The sequence below is a fragment of the Neolamprologus multifasciatus genome, chromosome 2 (assembly GCF_963576455.1).
Source record: "Neolamprologus multifasciatus chromosome 2, fNeoMul1.2, whole genome shotgun sequence".
Classification (NCBI taxonomy): domain Eukaryota; kingdom Metazoa; phylum Chordata; class Actinopteri; order Cichliformes; family Cichlidae; genus Neolamprologus; species Neolamprologus multifasciatus.
Window position 1 is genome coordinate 9,834,475 of NC_140440.1, and position 17,009 is coordinate 9,851,483.

At 40.1% G+C, this 17,009-nt stretch overlaps 1 protein-coding gene across 15 annotated transcripts in view; it reads right to left on the reverse strand.

The window, feature by feature from the left end:
* rapgef2b (Rap guanine nucleotide exchange factor 2b) overlaps positions 1-17,009 on the reverse strand; it is a 107,064-nt gene that overhangs the window by 13,824 nt on the left and 76,231 nt on the right. For 13 of the 15 annotated variants that reach the window (XM_085178102.1, XM_085178056.1, XM_085178052.1 and 10 more), the window contains 8 exons: positions 11,541-11,672; positions 6,558-6,735; positions 4,198-4,334; positions 3,245-3,403; positions 2,033-2,185; positions 1,589-1,753; positions 1,188-1,295; positions 903-1,106 (listed from right to left, as the gene is read on the reverse strand). In XM_085178102.1, the coding sequence (XP_085034228.1) occupies positions 903-1,106; positions 1,188-1,295; positions 1,589-1,753; positions 2,033-2,185; positions 3,245-3,403; positions 4,198-4,334; positions 6,558-6,735; positions 11,541-11,672 (1,236 nt within the window). The remainder of the gene's footprint in view (positions 1-902; positions 1,107-1,187; positions 1,296-1,588; positions 1,754-2,032; positions 2,186-3,244; positions 3,404-4,197; positions 4,335-6,557; positions 6,736-11,540; positions 11,673-17,009) is intronic. The other 2 variants (XM_085178115.1, XM_085178109.1) reach the window with 1 other exon arrangement.

The following is a 17,009-nucleotide window of genomic DNA, read 5'->3' on the forward strand; positions in this document are numbered from 1 at the left end:
AAGCTCATGCATGTTCTACAGGATATAAATATCATCAACATATGGTTTTGACATTAACAGGACTCTTCCTTTTCATTTCCAAAGAGCCCTGTCTTTGTCTTCATAACCTGACCATTGTACAGGTGCCGGATATTTGCATTTAAATGCGATCATCTAACTGAGCTGCCACTTCCTCTTTGGCAGAAGAGGAAGTCACCTTTAACCGTAATGGGCATACAGGCCATTATCTGCTTTTGTGAGGCCAGTAAATGCTTACTTTAGTCAAACTACTCTTTTAGGATCAGGAGTGATTAGCGAGTTCACTACTGAGAAGATGATAAAAACCAATGAGATTAATACTAAAGCTCTGAAAGAGCAGGTACTGGGTGAATGATGACATTAACTACAGCTGTATAAAAAAAGAAAGTATGAAGAATATGAGAGAGAGAGAATGTTTCCTTATGGATGTCAGTTTCTCTGCTTCCTTTTGAGGAAACAGCTGCAGGGGATGTTTGGAGTCAAGAGGGCTTAACTCACATCCAGACGCTCTCAAGATGGTTTCAAGGATTAAGGGACTTTGCTTAATGCCCTAAGGACTGCAGAGTGTGAAAATAGTTGAGCAGTCAAGTTGTGAGGAAAAAAAGCCAACACAGGGTGCCCACAGCTACTGGCAAGTTCAATTTGAGACTTTCAAAAGAGGCCTTTTAATGCTAGTTAGAGCAAAATGTAAAACCAATTTCACAACAAAAATTTACTTCAACAGGAAAATTGAAGTGTTAGTCTGCACAGCTGTAGCCTACAGAGAAAAAGTGTTCTGCAGCTAAATGAGCTTTGAATAAAAACGGCACCACCAGGAAACATTCTGCTCAAAATTTAAAGTGTATGATGTTGGTGACGTTAGAAGAGGGAGAGAACCAACTCACTTGATCTCCACGCTTAAGGCCAGCTTCTGCCGCTTTGCTTCCAGGCTCCACAGCATCGATGAAGATGCGGAAACCTTTCTCCTGACCTCCGAGAAGGCTGAATGCCAGTGGAGAGTCCCTGGACGGCTTGGTTAGTGTCACCAGCCGTGGCTTGGCTTTAGCAGCACATGCTATGTTTAACAGTCTTAGGTGCCCACACATTTTCTTAAAGAGACACAATGAGGAAAATGAATTAGAAATCTGAATTAAACAGTTTTTCCACATTTCTTTATATTTCACACTTACTTCTTTTTCCAGATTGTTTTCAAACTCTTCCAGAAAGCGAGTCATGGCAGGGTCACCTTCAAAGTCATTGAAGTGATTGTTTACCCACAGCAAGACTACCCGTGTAACCTGGAGAGATCACATGATCGACATGCACACACTCAGTCATGTCCAAAGATTTCATGAGGAATGAGTGTAGAACTGTTTATACTCTAAACCTACTGACAACTAATTACATACAAGTTCAAAAGTCAAGTATGTCTGAGGATTTTATGTATGTGAATCCAACATGTCTGAAGAACATTCAAGTCTTTCAGAATTCTGTGAAACAAGATGAATTTACACCACGTCTGAGTAAATGGACAAAGTCTGGCTGCCTAAAGTGTATCTGAACAGATATACCAGAGTCCTGCTGATCATACCTTGTCCCTGAGACTTGGGTCGTGGAACCACTCCAGGAGCTTCTTGCCCACGACCATGGGGCTTGAGAGGAAGGTCCTGTAGGTCAACAGGAAGTCCTCGATGTATGTAGGGTCCACCACTGAGTGCTCCTCTACGAGGTGCATGGTGAGACGCTCCGGTGTGCCCTGATGTTTAACAGAAAGACATTACAAGTGAGTGGCAGATCCTTAAGATGACTGCAACTGCAACTGAAATGCTAGCCTGCTTTACTCTACATGGAACCATGTACTAGATGGAACTCCTGCTTTATTAAAAAGCCTTAAAACTAGCATCAAGTACATACGGCTCGCTGTGTTTACTCAGGTCATAAATCAAGTGTGAAATAAGGCCATCTTCTAATGGACTTCTTTTTTTGAGATTATGGGGTTTAAAGAAGCGTAGATTAATTGATTTTTAAAGGTTACCTTGATGACAATGTGCCCTTTCCTGGTGCCGGTGCGGTCGAGTTCACGGTGTTCCTTCACCATAACAATTTCTCCTTCCTCCTCAACCTTCTGCATGTTCTTCTCCACCTGGTTGAGGATGCAGCAGTAGTCCTGCTGGGCTATACACACAAACTGGACACAACAGAGAAACTCAAATTAGTGGGTGACTGAAAGAAACTTGTAAATTTACATTAATTATATACAAAGTGCTAGAACAACTTTAAGAACTATGTCTATCTCAATTGAAGGAGTTAAATTATGGAACAGTCTAACAGAAGAAATAAAAGACAGTAGAAACATAAAACAGTTTAAAGTAAAATATAAAAACCTAATTTTAAATAAGTATAAGAATTAAGAAAACGGGGTTAACCCAGGACGGTAATGTGGCTGGTAATGGGGTTGTGGTTCTTTTTTGGGGGTTTTTGTTTTGGTTTGTTTGTTTTTCCATAACTTGTGTATCTGCAAATATACACCTTCTGTATTTTTCATATGAAAGAAACTATACTGTGGTGGGGCTTGCTAATTTCTTGTTTTTGGTTTATGTATGTTTTGTTTTGTTTTGCTTTTATTTCATATGTTGTTTGTTTAATTTAAGACTAAAAAAAATTAAATGAATGAGAGGTAAAACTTGAGGGGGTAGGGACAAATAAGTAAATACTTCTGCCTACTCCTTTTCAAACAAATAATTGAATGGTATTTTGTAATGATTGTGAAGGCACATGTTTGAAATGAAAATGAACTGAACTGAATATGTGCTTAATAGTATTCAAACGCAATAACTGGAAGATAAAGTGTTAAAGTAATATAACCTATAACATCTGAACACATAGCAACCAAATGAATACATAAAAATAAGATAATGGGAACAATTTTTTACACCCCAGCCACCGACTTTAGCTCAGAGTTAGAAGAAAACCTTATGATCTTCCTCTTTTCATGAGCTGGCCTATTTTCTTTCATAATAGCTGCTCCACACGTTTAAAAGGATGCTATTGCCTGCAGCAACTTTAGGTGTCACGAGTGCAAACACTTTCAGCACAAGTGGGTCACAGTGGGATTTAAAAACTGAACATGGCAGGGTTTGTACCCATGTTTGTCACATGGAAATGATGCAGAAGAAACTGACCTGTAAACCCAGGCAATACATTGGACCAACACCTCGAGCAGGAGTACTTAAAGCGAGGCTCTTACCTGGCAGTCGTCTACTTTGGTCTTCATTACACCTTTCATGTATTCTTTCTCCATGGTTGGTGACACCCCAAAACTATTTCCCATGCACAGGATTTCTGTCCGGCTGTCCGGGTACGTCACCTCCACCGAACCGTTCAGGATCACCGACCATGAGTCCAGCTGGAGCCATAAAACACAATCACAGAGGTCAGACCAAAAATAAATAAAGAAAAAGAAAGAAAACAAAACTAATACACTAACAGCTTCACACATCAGATTAACTTCAGTATAGTAACATTCCCAACAGCTGGTGTCCTTTAATGAGTCAAAGTTATTTATCAAAAAGAACCATATGTAGCGACTACAAGGGGACTGTTGCACTAACAGATGGTTTCTTATTTTCCTCAGAGGAATACAGCAAAAGCAAGAGGCTGTTGGTGCTGCCCAGGAAAAAAACAAGACTTAAGAAAAAAGGAGTTTCAAAGTATTATTAGTAGGGCCACATTTAGGTTTAATAACAATAACAAGAAGAAGATTTTCAGGATTTTCTGAAAAGCTGCCATTGTGGTTTCCTTAACCCTGACAGCAACAATGCACTCAATGAACCTTGAATTATTTATGACTGGACATTTACTAATGTGGCTAGGCCTTAAAGGCATCCTATTGTATGGATGTATTACGGCGAAAAGAGCAAACTGCCACTGAAACAGCGTCCTGAACAGAGAGATGAAATAACTGAGGCCTGCTTTGGGCGCCTAAAGGATCCTAGAAAGACCCGCCGATAAGCAATGCCCACTATTCAAGTTTAATAGAGCAGAAAACAATATCAAATGGACGAAGAAAGATTCATTGGTGTGAAGAGGTGAGACTAAGGTTCAGTACCCACACACACGCACGCACGCACACATATATGAATTAAATTTAACAATCACAAGACAGGATTTACGTGTGCACGAGTATGCACCAACACACACCTCTTCTCCATCATTGAGAACGATGGTGCCGGCGCGTTCGACCACAGCGAAAACCATGACAGCGCAGAGTTCCCTCCTCACTGACATGGTCATGTTGGCAAATGCTGGCAGTTGATGCATGAACTCCAGTAATTGCTCTGCGAGAGGAACAAAGGAGAGACAGCAGAGGAGTTTAGGAAAGGCATCAAAGAGACACTTGGAGGAGAGAAAGAGGGCGGGCAGCGTAGCGTGCACCTGGCAGGTCTGCACTGCCCTCAATCCAGCATCAAAATGGATCATCACCACAATTATATCAAGCCAACGGAGAAATCATTACGTGGACAAGACAAAGCCAAATATCAATTCTATTGATAAAAACTTTAAGGCAAGCAAGGAAAACTGCTGACAGTTCACTCAATGACCTCTGTGCGACTTAAGGGAGTTACTGGAGACAATGAACCAGAAGTGAAATCATAGTGGGTGTGCTGTCAGGGAGGATCAGGCTTACAGCCAAATGTCCTCACACATCTCCATCCAGCCATGACAGAGATGTACATCCTTCACAATGTGCTTTTAACAGATCTTTATGTGAATATTTTATTGTTAGCATAAAGTAATCAATTAAATTTGTCTTCTAATATTCAATGTTTTCAACCTTAACATTTGCAAAGGTTTTAATTAACTTAGTTTTGTGGTTCTTACAATATAACCGGGCAGAAACCCCCCTCCCACATCTATATGCATAAACAAAAACAGGTTCCAAATGTCATATGACGGCTAGTATGACTGGCATTATGAAACAACAGATGAAAGAGGATGTGATATAGAATCATGTGGGAGAAAAACAAAAACAAACCATTTTCCCATGACTCCATGCAGGCCTGTGAAAAACTAAGCACACCCCATGAGTCAGTAGCTTGTAGAAGTGCTTTCAGCAGCAGTAACTTGAAGTCATCCTTTTCTGCATGACTACCAGTCTCTCAAGACATTGTGGAGGAATTTTGGCCCACTCTTCTTTACACTATTTCTTTAGTTCATCGAGGTTTGTTGGCTTCTGTTTATGCACCGCTCTTGTAGCCTAACCTAAGATGTGCTGCCATGCTTTTGTTGCAACGAGAGGTTTTCCCCTCGTAACAAACAAACCAAACTTGTTAAGTCTTTTTGTATTTTCCTTATCACAAGTTTTCTTATGTTAACTGTGGCCTGTATAGTCTGAGATGCAGTGCTTGGGATTCATTTATAATTCTTCAAAGTTTCACTTAGCACATTCTGACCTTCGGGTGAATTTGCAGAGACGTTCATTCCTTGGAAAATTGTGTTGGTCGGTGTCCTCCAGACCACCAAACGACCCAAATTTCTGCTTTTCCAGAGGTGCTCACACTTGCTGATGATCAGTCAATCAAGTGCCTCTGATTAGCAGCACCTGGCTGCTAATTACACCTTTTTTTCCTGGACTCTATACAGACCTTTGAAAATGTTTCTCACTACTGTAGACCAAAAAACTCTACATTTTATGATGAAAACAATGAATTCTGAATTTGGTGCAAATGTATAGTTTCTCATTATTGAATATGTGATTGGATGCAAGTGCTAGATGCCCATGCTAGGTTTAATACAAGGTGCAGGACTTTCTGCAGCACGCCTACATTGATGCTCACAGAAAGAAAACACCCCTCTATACGCCATCTACCAACCAGCAGCAGTGTGGTGTACTGGTTGACCTGGGCTTGGCATGGCAACAGCGTCGTGTGAGAAGCTGCGGAAGCACTAAAAGTTTAATGCGCAGGGAGAGGTGAGGCGAGAGGATGTGCCAGCGTGACCTAGAAAAGCCTGCTGGCAAGGGGAGGGGGTACAGCAGGGAGATAAGTGAAGTGGGGGAGGGGCTGGCACTTGTTCTTACTCTCTCGCAGTCCACCAATGTATCATCCTCCCCAAGTCCACATCTGCCGCTAAGCTGAGTGTGCACACTTTTTTTTTAAACAATGCCTATCATTTTCATTTGAGATGAATCGTAGCCTTAAGAGTTATGATACTGCGAGCCTGATGAGGCTTTGAGAATTACTCGAAAGCCTCGATCACGAGAGAAGCAGACTTGAGATAAATGTAAATTTATGGCGACGATTTAAATAAGAAAGCAGGGAGTGGCTTTTTATAAAGCATAAATTAATCTAAAATTGGGACAATGGGGCTTCTGTTTAAATTGGTATTTTTCACACCGTTCTCTAAAGACGTCTTCAAATATAGAACTCTCAGGCATGCACAAGAATAGGCAGGATATTTTTTCCACAATAAACACTGCACGGTTGAATATTTACACTAGTGCTATTGATCAGAACAGTCATGAAGAGCCAAGTAAATTCAATCCCTAGTTGGGTGCTCACCTATGTCGTCGTCGGTCCTGTCCATGGGGTCCTTCTCCAGACAGTCCCGCACAATGTCCCGGCTCATGAGGGGGTCGGACGCTCGCTCGATGTCCTCTTCATCGTCGTCCTCCTCAGAGTCCACAGCGGTCTCTGGCAGGCCACTCAGGTCCATGTCACCTGGTTCGTTTTCTGTGGCCTAGAAAGAAACAACAGGTAAGCCATGAGTCGATGATAAACACGAGCAGGGACTCTGCGGCTCGGTGCAACGTCAGCAATCCCGCCACCACGAGGCCAAACGCGTTCATCTATCCAGCTCCTTGTTCGAGTTTAGTCTACTAGCGAGACACTGAAGGACCAACCTCCGTGCTCGTTACAGGGAAAGCTTTGAATTATCAGATAAAAGCTTGAAAAATAAATCCCCACCCATGTCAGCTGTCCAAACTGGGACAGAGTAAACATATTGCCAGTGAAATATTTTTTCATTTTAAGCAGCGCATTCAACAAACACACATTGCAAGTCATTTTACAGTAAGAAAAAAAAAATCAGCTGTGACACAAAAAACAAATTCCTTTGTGCACATTTGACCCATTTCTTGAAACCGATAAGAGGTAATCAGTACAGTAGGAGAAAGACAGGCGTCAACACTGCATACAAAACAGTCTGCTATGCATAGTAACAAGCTAATTAACTCTCAACTTTCCTCCCCTCTTTTCTCCCCCACAGCAAACGCCACAGCCTGCCTCGCAGCCAGATCCTGTTCTTTGAAAGCGCAAGATGAAATATGTGCGAAGCCGTGAAAATGAACTAAGATGAGAAGCAGGCGTAATGCAATTACTTGTGCCTGAGCGATACCAGCGGAGTTCTTCTGCTATCATCAAAGAAAGTATTTCTAGAAATGACAGAGGGGCCAGATTGCCTGGTTCACACTCACACAACATGAAAACCATTTAAAGAGCAAGTCAAAGCAGTCGCAAAAAAGGCAACACAACATCGGCTCTGCTACCTCGCAACAGTGAACCCTCTTACCCAAATACGGTTCTCAATCTCAAACCTCTTAACAGAAAGAGAAGAATAGGTTGCCTTTGCAAACTGTCCGCAAAATCCCAGCGATAGACGCATCTTCATCTCCCAGACTGTCTGCTTCTAATTTTTTAACGCTCAGTCTCCCTGTGCTTGGTCTCTCTCACAAACCCTATGTCATTTCTCCTCAAACGCCATGTGCAAAGGGCTCTTTAATGATTCAGTGTCTGAATGGCCGTTTGGGCATCACCGGTCCACACCCTGGTGGGTGGAGCCTGCAAACACGATGAAAGTGAAGAGTCACAGATTAGGTATGGAGCAGAACACAGTATAGAGGAAAAAAAACCTAAATAAAATGAATGTAAACTCGTAACTGACAATGAAACGTCTTGCATAAAACTACAGAGGATCATGTGACCAGTCTACTTTAAAAACACTAGACTGGTTAACAACACTTAACAACCCACATAATACAGCATTAGAAAGTCAAGGTTATATACAACAATCAGTTCATAGCCAGCTGTCAAACATGTTTGTATGCTTTCATATTGCATTTAAATACAGAGGGCCCGGCTTCCTCTGTGCTCATGCACGGCCCTTTTTTCATGCCATGCATGTATCAGAAATCCATAGATGTGCAGAAAGCATTCAGAATCAGTGGGCAAGTCAGGTGTTGTTAATATTTCATTAGGGCTATTCTTGGATCAATGCTTTTCAAAGTCCTTCTGAAGGACCAATTTCATGATTTATTCAGATACAAACAGTGCGCCATGTCGGCAGTGACGTGGGAATTACGTGGCGATAGCAGTGGAATAGCCTGGTGGTTCGACTATTCAGTGCTCCATCCACAATCTAGACTCCGGTATGCTCAGCAAAAATGTGTACAGTAAAAATAATGTTTAACACAAGCATATTTCACCAACATCAACTTCACATGATCTCAAGTGTAAATTATGAAGATCCTCTGATCCGTTTATTCAACACCAGCCCCAGCGAGCACTGCAAACATTCCTCGTTTCTGATGTTCTGCACATTTAAAATGTTTTTTTTTTTTTTATTCTGAAACATGCAGGGTGTAACTTTATCTAACAATAAAAAAGCAATGTTGCATAAACCAACAGTCTTAGGAATCATGCTCTGCACTCATGGTTAGAATTTCAATGTTTTCTGTCCACATTAAAGGCATGTCTGCATGGTGTTAATTTTCTAAAGGTTTGTGATAAAAATGAGGAGAATCTTGTAGACTGGATAGCAAAAAAAAGCCCAACACCTGCTTTATATAACAATTTCCACTTAAGCCTGGAAATGATTAGGAGAAGATAGAGAGCATAGAGTCCTCAAGAACTTCAACAGAAGCAGACAAAAAGAAAAATCCAAAAGCTTCAAAAGAGCTTCCAAACCACAGCTTCCCAAATCACAATCTGATGGAGCATCCATAGAATGTGACTGTTCAAGCCTGATTGACAGACATCCCAGAAATTCAGAAGTGAGTAATCTCATGATTATCCTCTTGATTGACTGATTGATTGATTAAACCTTCTGCCTGTAAAGTGCCAGAAAATACAAGTTTCTTAAGCCAAAAGAGACAGGTTTAAATAGCCCGATGTGTCCAACTAACAGTCCAAATATAACAGTGAAATACAGAATAGAGCCAAACTTTGACTCGAAGGTATCTGAAGCATTTTGATTGTTGAAACGGTTAAAACAGAGGAAGCACATATGAAGCATATAAGAGGTTTGTCATCGAAGCTAAGGAATTTAAATACAGTATTCTGAGCCAAAGTTACAAACAGCAGAGTAGAAGTTAAACCAAACATTATAGAGGCTGAATAAAAAACAAAACAAGAGAAAACAGAAGAGTGTCTGTGATTCAGTGAGAGGAGAAAGAGACGGAGAGGGAAAAAAAAAAATCAAGAGGCCGCCAAAGAGCTGCTAGCAGATGGTGCTAAGACCAGGATCACAGACTGGGGACAGTAGAGCCTGTTCAACCTGCCCCAGCCAGCCACAGCATGGTTAAAACATATACACATACACACACAGAGCTCCACAATAACACACCCCTCATATGCAATTAGACGGTTTGTATTCAGCATACTGAATGAGTGCCCTGATGCACACCAACCACAGTCAGTCGAAGCAAACAGCACAGCCACAATCCTGCTTACAAACATAACACACATTTACAGACACACAGCAGGTGACAGAATTAGGAGCCAGTGGGGTGGGTGTGCTATGCTAAGCGGATTAGTTGCAGAGTTTGGGGCACGTCCACAATCAGTTGAGTGCACATACTTGAATTGGGTTTTAAGGGTTCAAATGTTTAACTTTGATTATGTTTTCATAACTGCACCAGCAGAATTGAAAAGGCTTGGTGAGGGTGGGTGGATGGGGGTTGGATTGCAAGCAAACCAATCACTTTTTTGGTGCAGATCTTGATAACGTTATTTATAAACTGCTAAATTAAGCATTGGCCTTGATGAAGGATGGGCTCCCTCAGCCCATCCTTCATCAAGGCCAATGCTTAATTTAGCAGTTATACATATCTCAACACCACAAAACAAATTATGTGACGCCTACACGTGCTAATATTTTAGCACAAAAATGCTCATCAAGTGCCCTCATTACACAAGACTGTATATCACAGCTTTGTGGGAGTCCTGTACTTCTGCTCTGAGGTGATGAAAGGCAGAGCTGGAGTCAGGATGTAGGCTGGACCACCTGCTTGCAGCCACCAGCCTGTCTGCTCATCCCCTGCTGCGTAGCAAAAGTCTCCCATTAGTGTCTTATAACATGTCTGGCATAAAAGGCTTTAAATTCTTCCAAAGAAAATTAGTCCTCCTTAATTAGACTAATGCACATTCCCAGAGGTATAGTCATCATTTCACAAAAAGCATGTTTTTTTCAACATCTTTTCCATACAGACTTGGTCTCAGATGAGGTCAAAGTTTGTTCTATATCACAGATTTTAAATGCTATGTTACATGTTAGATCACTGAAGCATATATATACACACCCCAAATCATGCAAATCAATGTTTTTTCTCATTATTTACAATTCATCACAAGGTTATGTCGAAACAAACCAGCTCAACGAGTATTTGTTAATGGAAACTGCAGGAAAACACCCGATAAGTCTGCCTCGTCTAATGAGGTGAACAGAAAACTAGTCAGGTTAATACAAACACTGCAAAGGAGAGGAAACAAACTCAGTCCCGATCAGAGGGGAACAGCTACGCTTTTAATGCTTAATAATAATAACAGTTGATGCATTATACATTTGGTTTATTATTACCACACAGACTGAATATAAAAGATGGACCTTTCCACTGTGATGATGTGAAGTCTCAAAGTGAAAATTTTGATCATTGCTATTTATGTTCACATCAGTGACTGAGAAACCACACACAATAAAACGACATGTTTCTACGGTAGTGGTTTGCCAATCACAGGTATGTCCAGCTTGATTTATTGTTTACTTTAGATGTAAAGTAATCCACAAAATGAACATGATACTGTATTAAATATGATTTGAAACTGGAGACTGAGAATTTTATCTGATTAACAAAATGCTAACCTAAGCCATAAATAAAGTGAAAAGACTTCTATATAATCAGATTTCTCTTTGCAACAGTCATCACCCCCAGCTGATCTTTGTAAAGAAGGCAAATATTAAACTTGTCCACTTTTGAGACATGGAAATTTCATCCATCTTATTTATTAAGTCTATGTGGCTGCAGTCAGGTAAGCTAACTGGCTGTAGCTTCATATTTATGGCATGCTCATGAGTGGTATTGCTCTTCTTATCTAACTTTTGTCAGTAATTCCAAAAAGGCCCTAGCTAGACTGATAAATGTTTTAGCATCTTTATGATTTCCTCTTGCTCAGCTATGGCTGCATTAACTAGTTAAACTACCATGCAGCTGCTTAGCTATCCAAAGGAGTCCAAGCTGGGGATCCAGCACCAGGGATGGGAGGACTTACCTGGTAAATGTCTGACAGGCTGCTGCTTCCAGAGTCGCTGGTGATACTACATCCTGAGTGGCTTGAGGAGACGTGGGTCACCTGTGGGTGTAAGCCGTCGGCCAGGTGAAGTCTGCTGAAGTCTGCGGGGAGCTGCACATACACACACAACATACACACAGATGGTCAGTATCAGCCAGCCCAGCAACCGCTATTGGTCATTCACACCAGCACTCGTGCTGACTGGCAAACATTGGATGCAGACTTAGCAGCATGTGTGTCTAAAAATAGGCGGTTTAGCTTTTATTCTATTTCTTCATTTTTTAATTATGTTTCCTCACTTCATTTGATAATAAGCAAAGACAGACTTTCTGCTGTAAAACAATAACGTATCCACTTTAATTTTAATTGGAAGGCAGTCTGAAAAACATTCAATTTGCTACGAAGAAGATGATAAACCCCTTTTTATTCATTAATGGGAACAAAGCAGTTATTTCACAAGAAAAATATTAATCAGACCTTAAACAAGGTCTCAACTTTGAGGTCTCAACAAGAGCTCAACTTTGCTTTAATAATACATTTTGTATTATTAAAGCAATACAGAGCCAAAAAGATTTTAATTAAATAACCCAACATTTACAGAATGTGTCAAAAATATTTAGTTTTAAAGTTTGTCTCATTTTCGAAATCCTTTGGTTTACTTTAGAAGAATACTACAGCTATTAGACAAACGCATGTAAGAAAATGGGTTACAAAACTGAAAGGGAGTAGAAACTCGGGATTAAACAATAAGATAATCATTGTTTTAAATACAGCAAAGGAGCTTCTTTCCTGAGACCAGCAAAAAACAAACAAGCCCTGCATACATCAAGAAAACACCCTCATTAAGGTACTACGAACTTGAGTAAACTAAATGAATACTGGGCAGTAATGGGGGAAACCCCTCTGAGTAATTCATGCGGTATAAAGTGCTAGAAAGCCCAGCCGTAATTAGCCACATTGTAAATGAGCCAACCCGCTTCTCCATGGAAATGACCCCAAAATGCAAAATACATCAGAAATCCTCCCACTGCTCAAGTTTTAGGAGGAAGATGAATTAAAAATAAGAAGCAGTTAGAACTGCTACAACAACTGCTACAACTTCAAAGGTTTATTTGAAGTCCGCAGATGCTCTATGGTTTCTGTATGTGTGGCGTTAGAGTGGAGACAGTCGACAGCAAACACAGCAGCACAAATTTCCATAATTGGTAATGATTTAAGGCCTAAACTTATCAATTTAATGTCCTGGGACTTTGGAATCTTGATCCATTTATTGAAAGTTTTTCTGCAAGTTTCTGTAATTCTATAGATAAAATAATTCAGGTATTAGCTCAGAAAATTATTATTACACTGACATAATTAGTGTTCAACTGCTGTCCTATGCATTTAAAATCCAACCTGATGGATCAGTTGTTAAAATGTATGATATACTCATTGATTATAGACCACCTGAAGCCCATAGAACATAGCTAACATTTGTGGCTTGACATCTGTAGATGTCAAGCACACACTAGAATGTCAGAGTGGTGAATTATGGATTTAATCAAACAGCATAAATTGGTTCATGGTGTCTCTAGACTTGACTATTTGATGGCTAAATGTTTTATTTACCAATATACATCGGATACTCTGCAGGGAGACTGTTAGCTCTGGGGCATGCTTCAGTTCCACTTCTTGCTGTGGCAGAGCATTAATATTAGATTTTTAAACTGAAAAGTCAAAGTGGGCCAATTTAACTAGTCTGCTCCACTCAGGAAATCAGCCAAATCTAAACATCTTGAGATTGGGTTTGGAGTTTTAAACTTTGATAGTAAACAAGATTTTTTATTTTTTATGTTCAGTGATTTTTTCCCCAAATGTTTCCTCACTTGACAGTAAAAACATTTTTACTCAGCTTTGATAAATGGTGATGAATTAGGGTGAGACTTTGAAATTTTAAAGAAAAAAAAAACAACAACTTTCCTTTAACAGATCCTGACGTAGAGGTGACCAGCAACGCTTTCAGCTCTTCATTTCTAAGCTATGAAAGGTTAACTCTTCTCTGAAATTCAGAAGTCTGGGTATCAACATCATCCACCAATTTGGGATGCAAATAACATCTCTGCCTCAGATTATTTTGGAAACCAGCCTTGAAGTCCCACTTGGATGACAAATGGAATAGATTGGATAGAAATGCATCTCGGGATCTTCATTTGCAAGTAAATAGGTCTGAGCCATCAGCTGCTCTTGAATGTACTCAATGAAAACATCCATCGTCACAGCTCCTGAAGTGCTCATCTGCATTACGGCTTAATGAAATAGTTTTTGAGAATGGAAGTGTTTTGCTGCCAGAACGATCGTTGTGTGATAGATAGAAGAAACTAGTTTTGACTAAAAGACTTCTTAACATTCATGAGGCAGAGTCACAATAAACTGAAGGGCTTGAATATGTTGGAGCACTGAAATGATTTGGAAGTTATTTGGAGACCTTTGTGAGTGAAAAAGTTTAACCTGAGACATATCAATTCACAAAGCGCCTTCATGTGTCAGTGACAAGAGACCAAGAGCCAGACAGTGCTGCTCCTGTGGCACCGAGGTGTGATGTGATTACACTGTGTCAAAGATTGCCATCACGATTAATTATCTGGCTGGCTGCACCAACCAAAATGGTCGACCGGAGGGCCTAGTCGCTCTCTATCCCGCCTCGGGCTGCTTTTTTTCACTCCCTCATCTGGTTGACTTCACCCTGAGTGCCTCCAGCTGACTTCCACAATATTACTGAACAAATATTATCTGATGAATCTCTTTTGTCTGTTTGTATCTGTAATGATGAAGCCTCTTCACATTTCCTTTTGATGACTTTTATGGCGTAATACGTGACTCGTTGCAATACAAGTTTCAGAAATAAGGTTATATTGGAGCTTTAGCAATTTATATTTAAGCTTAGACATTTTTCGCTAGAGTGATGTAGCCTTGAGGCCTGCCATCAACGTCACGTTTATCCCAAAGGAAATTTGTACTCTGGGATTACAGCGAAGCTGGAAGCGAGGAAAGCTTGGCCTCAAATACACACCAGTGAGGTACATTGTTGCTCTTGCATGCTCCATTATCATTAACAAAGCAGCACTGCATTTTATTTTGAGTTGATTTCTGGGAGCACTGAAATGCAGATAACTCTGCACCTGAAAACAGTCCCTGAAATATGAACAAGTTTTTTTAGGGCAAAAAAAAGGCTTTAAAATGTCTAAAGACAATTTGCAGGAAAAAAACAAAACAAAACTTAGGGCTGAGCACCACAGACAAATGAGAAACTAGTGGGAAGGGCTCTGATGCATTCTGGGTTTTGTTACAGTAACGGAAACACAGAAAAATCAAAAACCCTATTCTTTACAAATACAGATTATTAAAAGATAACAAAAAATCTGCAACTGGAAATATTTTTATCATATAGTTAGGGAGAGTGCACAGAGGTTAAGTGATTATTGTCATTTCTGCGAGTACAAACAAAAATGACCATGTAAGATTTGTCGATATTATCCCAACTGATTTCCACAACCAGGCAAAAAAGTCCCCCCTCCTCCTCCAAAAATAAATAATAACAGAATTAAAAATAAATAAATAAATAAATAATAATAATACACTTTAAAAAGGGGAGCACAACAAGCCCCTCCCCTGGAAAGACCCAGAGATAAAGGGAGGACCAGAAAGCAGGATAAAGGGAAAGGATAATAAACACTTAATCCTTTCTCTACACTCATTTAGGTCAGCCGTCTGTCAGTCAATAACCCAGGGTCCATGCAGTCCATAAGCATGTTATCCATCGACTTATTTGACCCAATGGCATCCACGAGACTGGGCCAAGATGGATGACAGAGCAACAATAATGACTCTGACTCATTAAGTATTTTCAATTAGCAGCATGATGATACGGTATTGTACATACATGGGTTGTTAACCCCAACGGGTATGCACAATCCATAGTAAAACATAGTTTATTAAATTGGTGTATATTGGTGACAATAAACATCTGCCACAGTGTGAATGTGTTTCTATTCTCCTACCTTAGTGTATATAGGGCTTTCTGTGCTCCACATTCACTGTTCTCTGGCAAACAAATGAAGTGAACTCTGCAGAAGCGCGAGCCGAAAATACGTACAATCAGCTGTCACAGGAGGATTAAGCGTCGCTCTAATGCTCGAGCCACAACACCGAACTCTGCCTACATGTGAGCAGATGTGGTGCTCCTTAAATTACACTGCAGACCTAATGACCTAGATTGCTGGGTGGAAACCCTGGCTGGCTCTCAATCTCTTTACTGCCTTTATATGCTGGGAGTGAATCTCTGCTGCTACACTAGACTTCCGTTCTAGAGGGTCACAAGTCTGCCACAATGGAAAATGCAGCTTTTAACTTCCACTGAAAACAAATTTTAGTGGTTGGGTTTAAATTTTGGACAAAAACACCCAAACAAACCAAAAAAAACAAAACAGAGGGATTTTTTTTAAGATTCATTTCTGATTTTCTGCTGGTGAAATAGCTTGAAGCTGTGCTGCTCCTTTATACATTTCACATGGGGTTTAAAACTTTCTCTGCTTGTTACAAAATGGAAGATTAGACAACCTGGATGCCTAAGAGGCAACAGGCACATCCCAGAGTTTTCCCTGACCATAGTGGCAGCTTCTCGCTTTCCTGAGCCTCGCGGATCAAGAGATTAAAATCCTTTGGGCAGGGTGTCCGATTAAATGGGTTTGATATGCTCTCTGGGCTTTCCCTTCCCCAGATACAGCTCCACCAGTCAGTAACACACAAGTCAGCAGTTAGATAGGGAGAAAATATTACCTACAATGAGGCAATCCACTATATTGTCATTGGAATCATTTTTTTACCAAATGTCAAACACTGAAAGGTTTTTCTGCCGAAGTGCAATATTACACTTCTAAAAAAAATAAATAAATAAAAAATAAAATGTTTTTCTTTACGAAAAGTAAAAAACAAAAAAAAGACCCCAAGCTTTTTTTTATTGACATTCAAGATGAATAAAGGCACAACGTATTATCTGACAAAACGTTTGGATATTGCTCTTCAATCTGTGGAAATCAATTTTTTCTCTCAAATTTTGTGAATGAGAAATGCTGTTCTTCCATCACCAAAAGATCCAGTCATAAAGCCTCTTCAAAGCGCAAGAATTCAACATGAACTATTAGTTAGCAAGTAACTTGTTGCAATAAAGATAAATGAAACCATACGTTTTCACGGGAAAGATAAGCAATGGTGATGATAGTGCTGTAATAAGATCTAGTGGCTTTTATTGACTCTACCCATGGTGGGTTTCCTGCTGGGATAAGGGACTATTTACACAAGCCTTCATTTGTATGCTAAGAACATAAGAAAACAAAAGTCAAATGAAGGGGGTAAGACAGTAAGAAGAGATAAGGGCAAGTTTGATACCAAAGCTGAAGATCTTTACAGAGC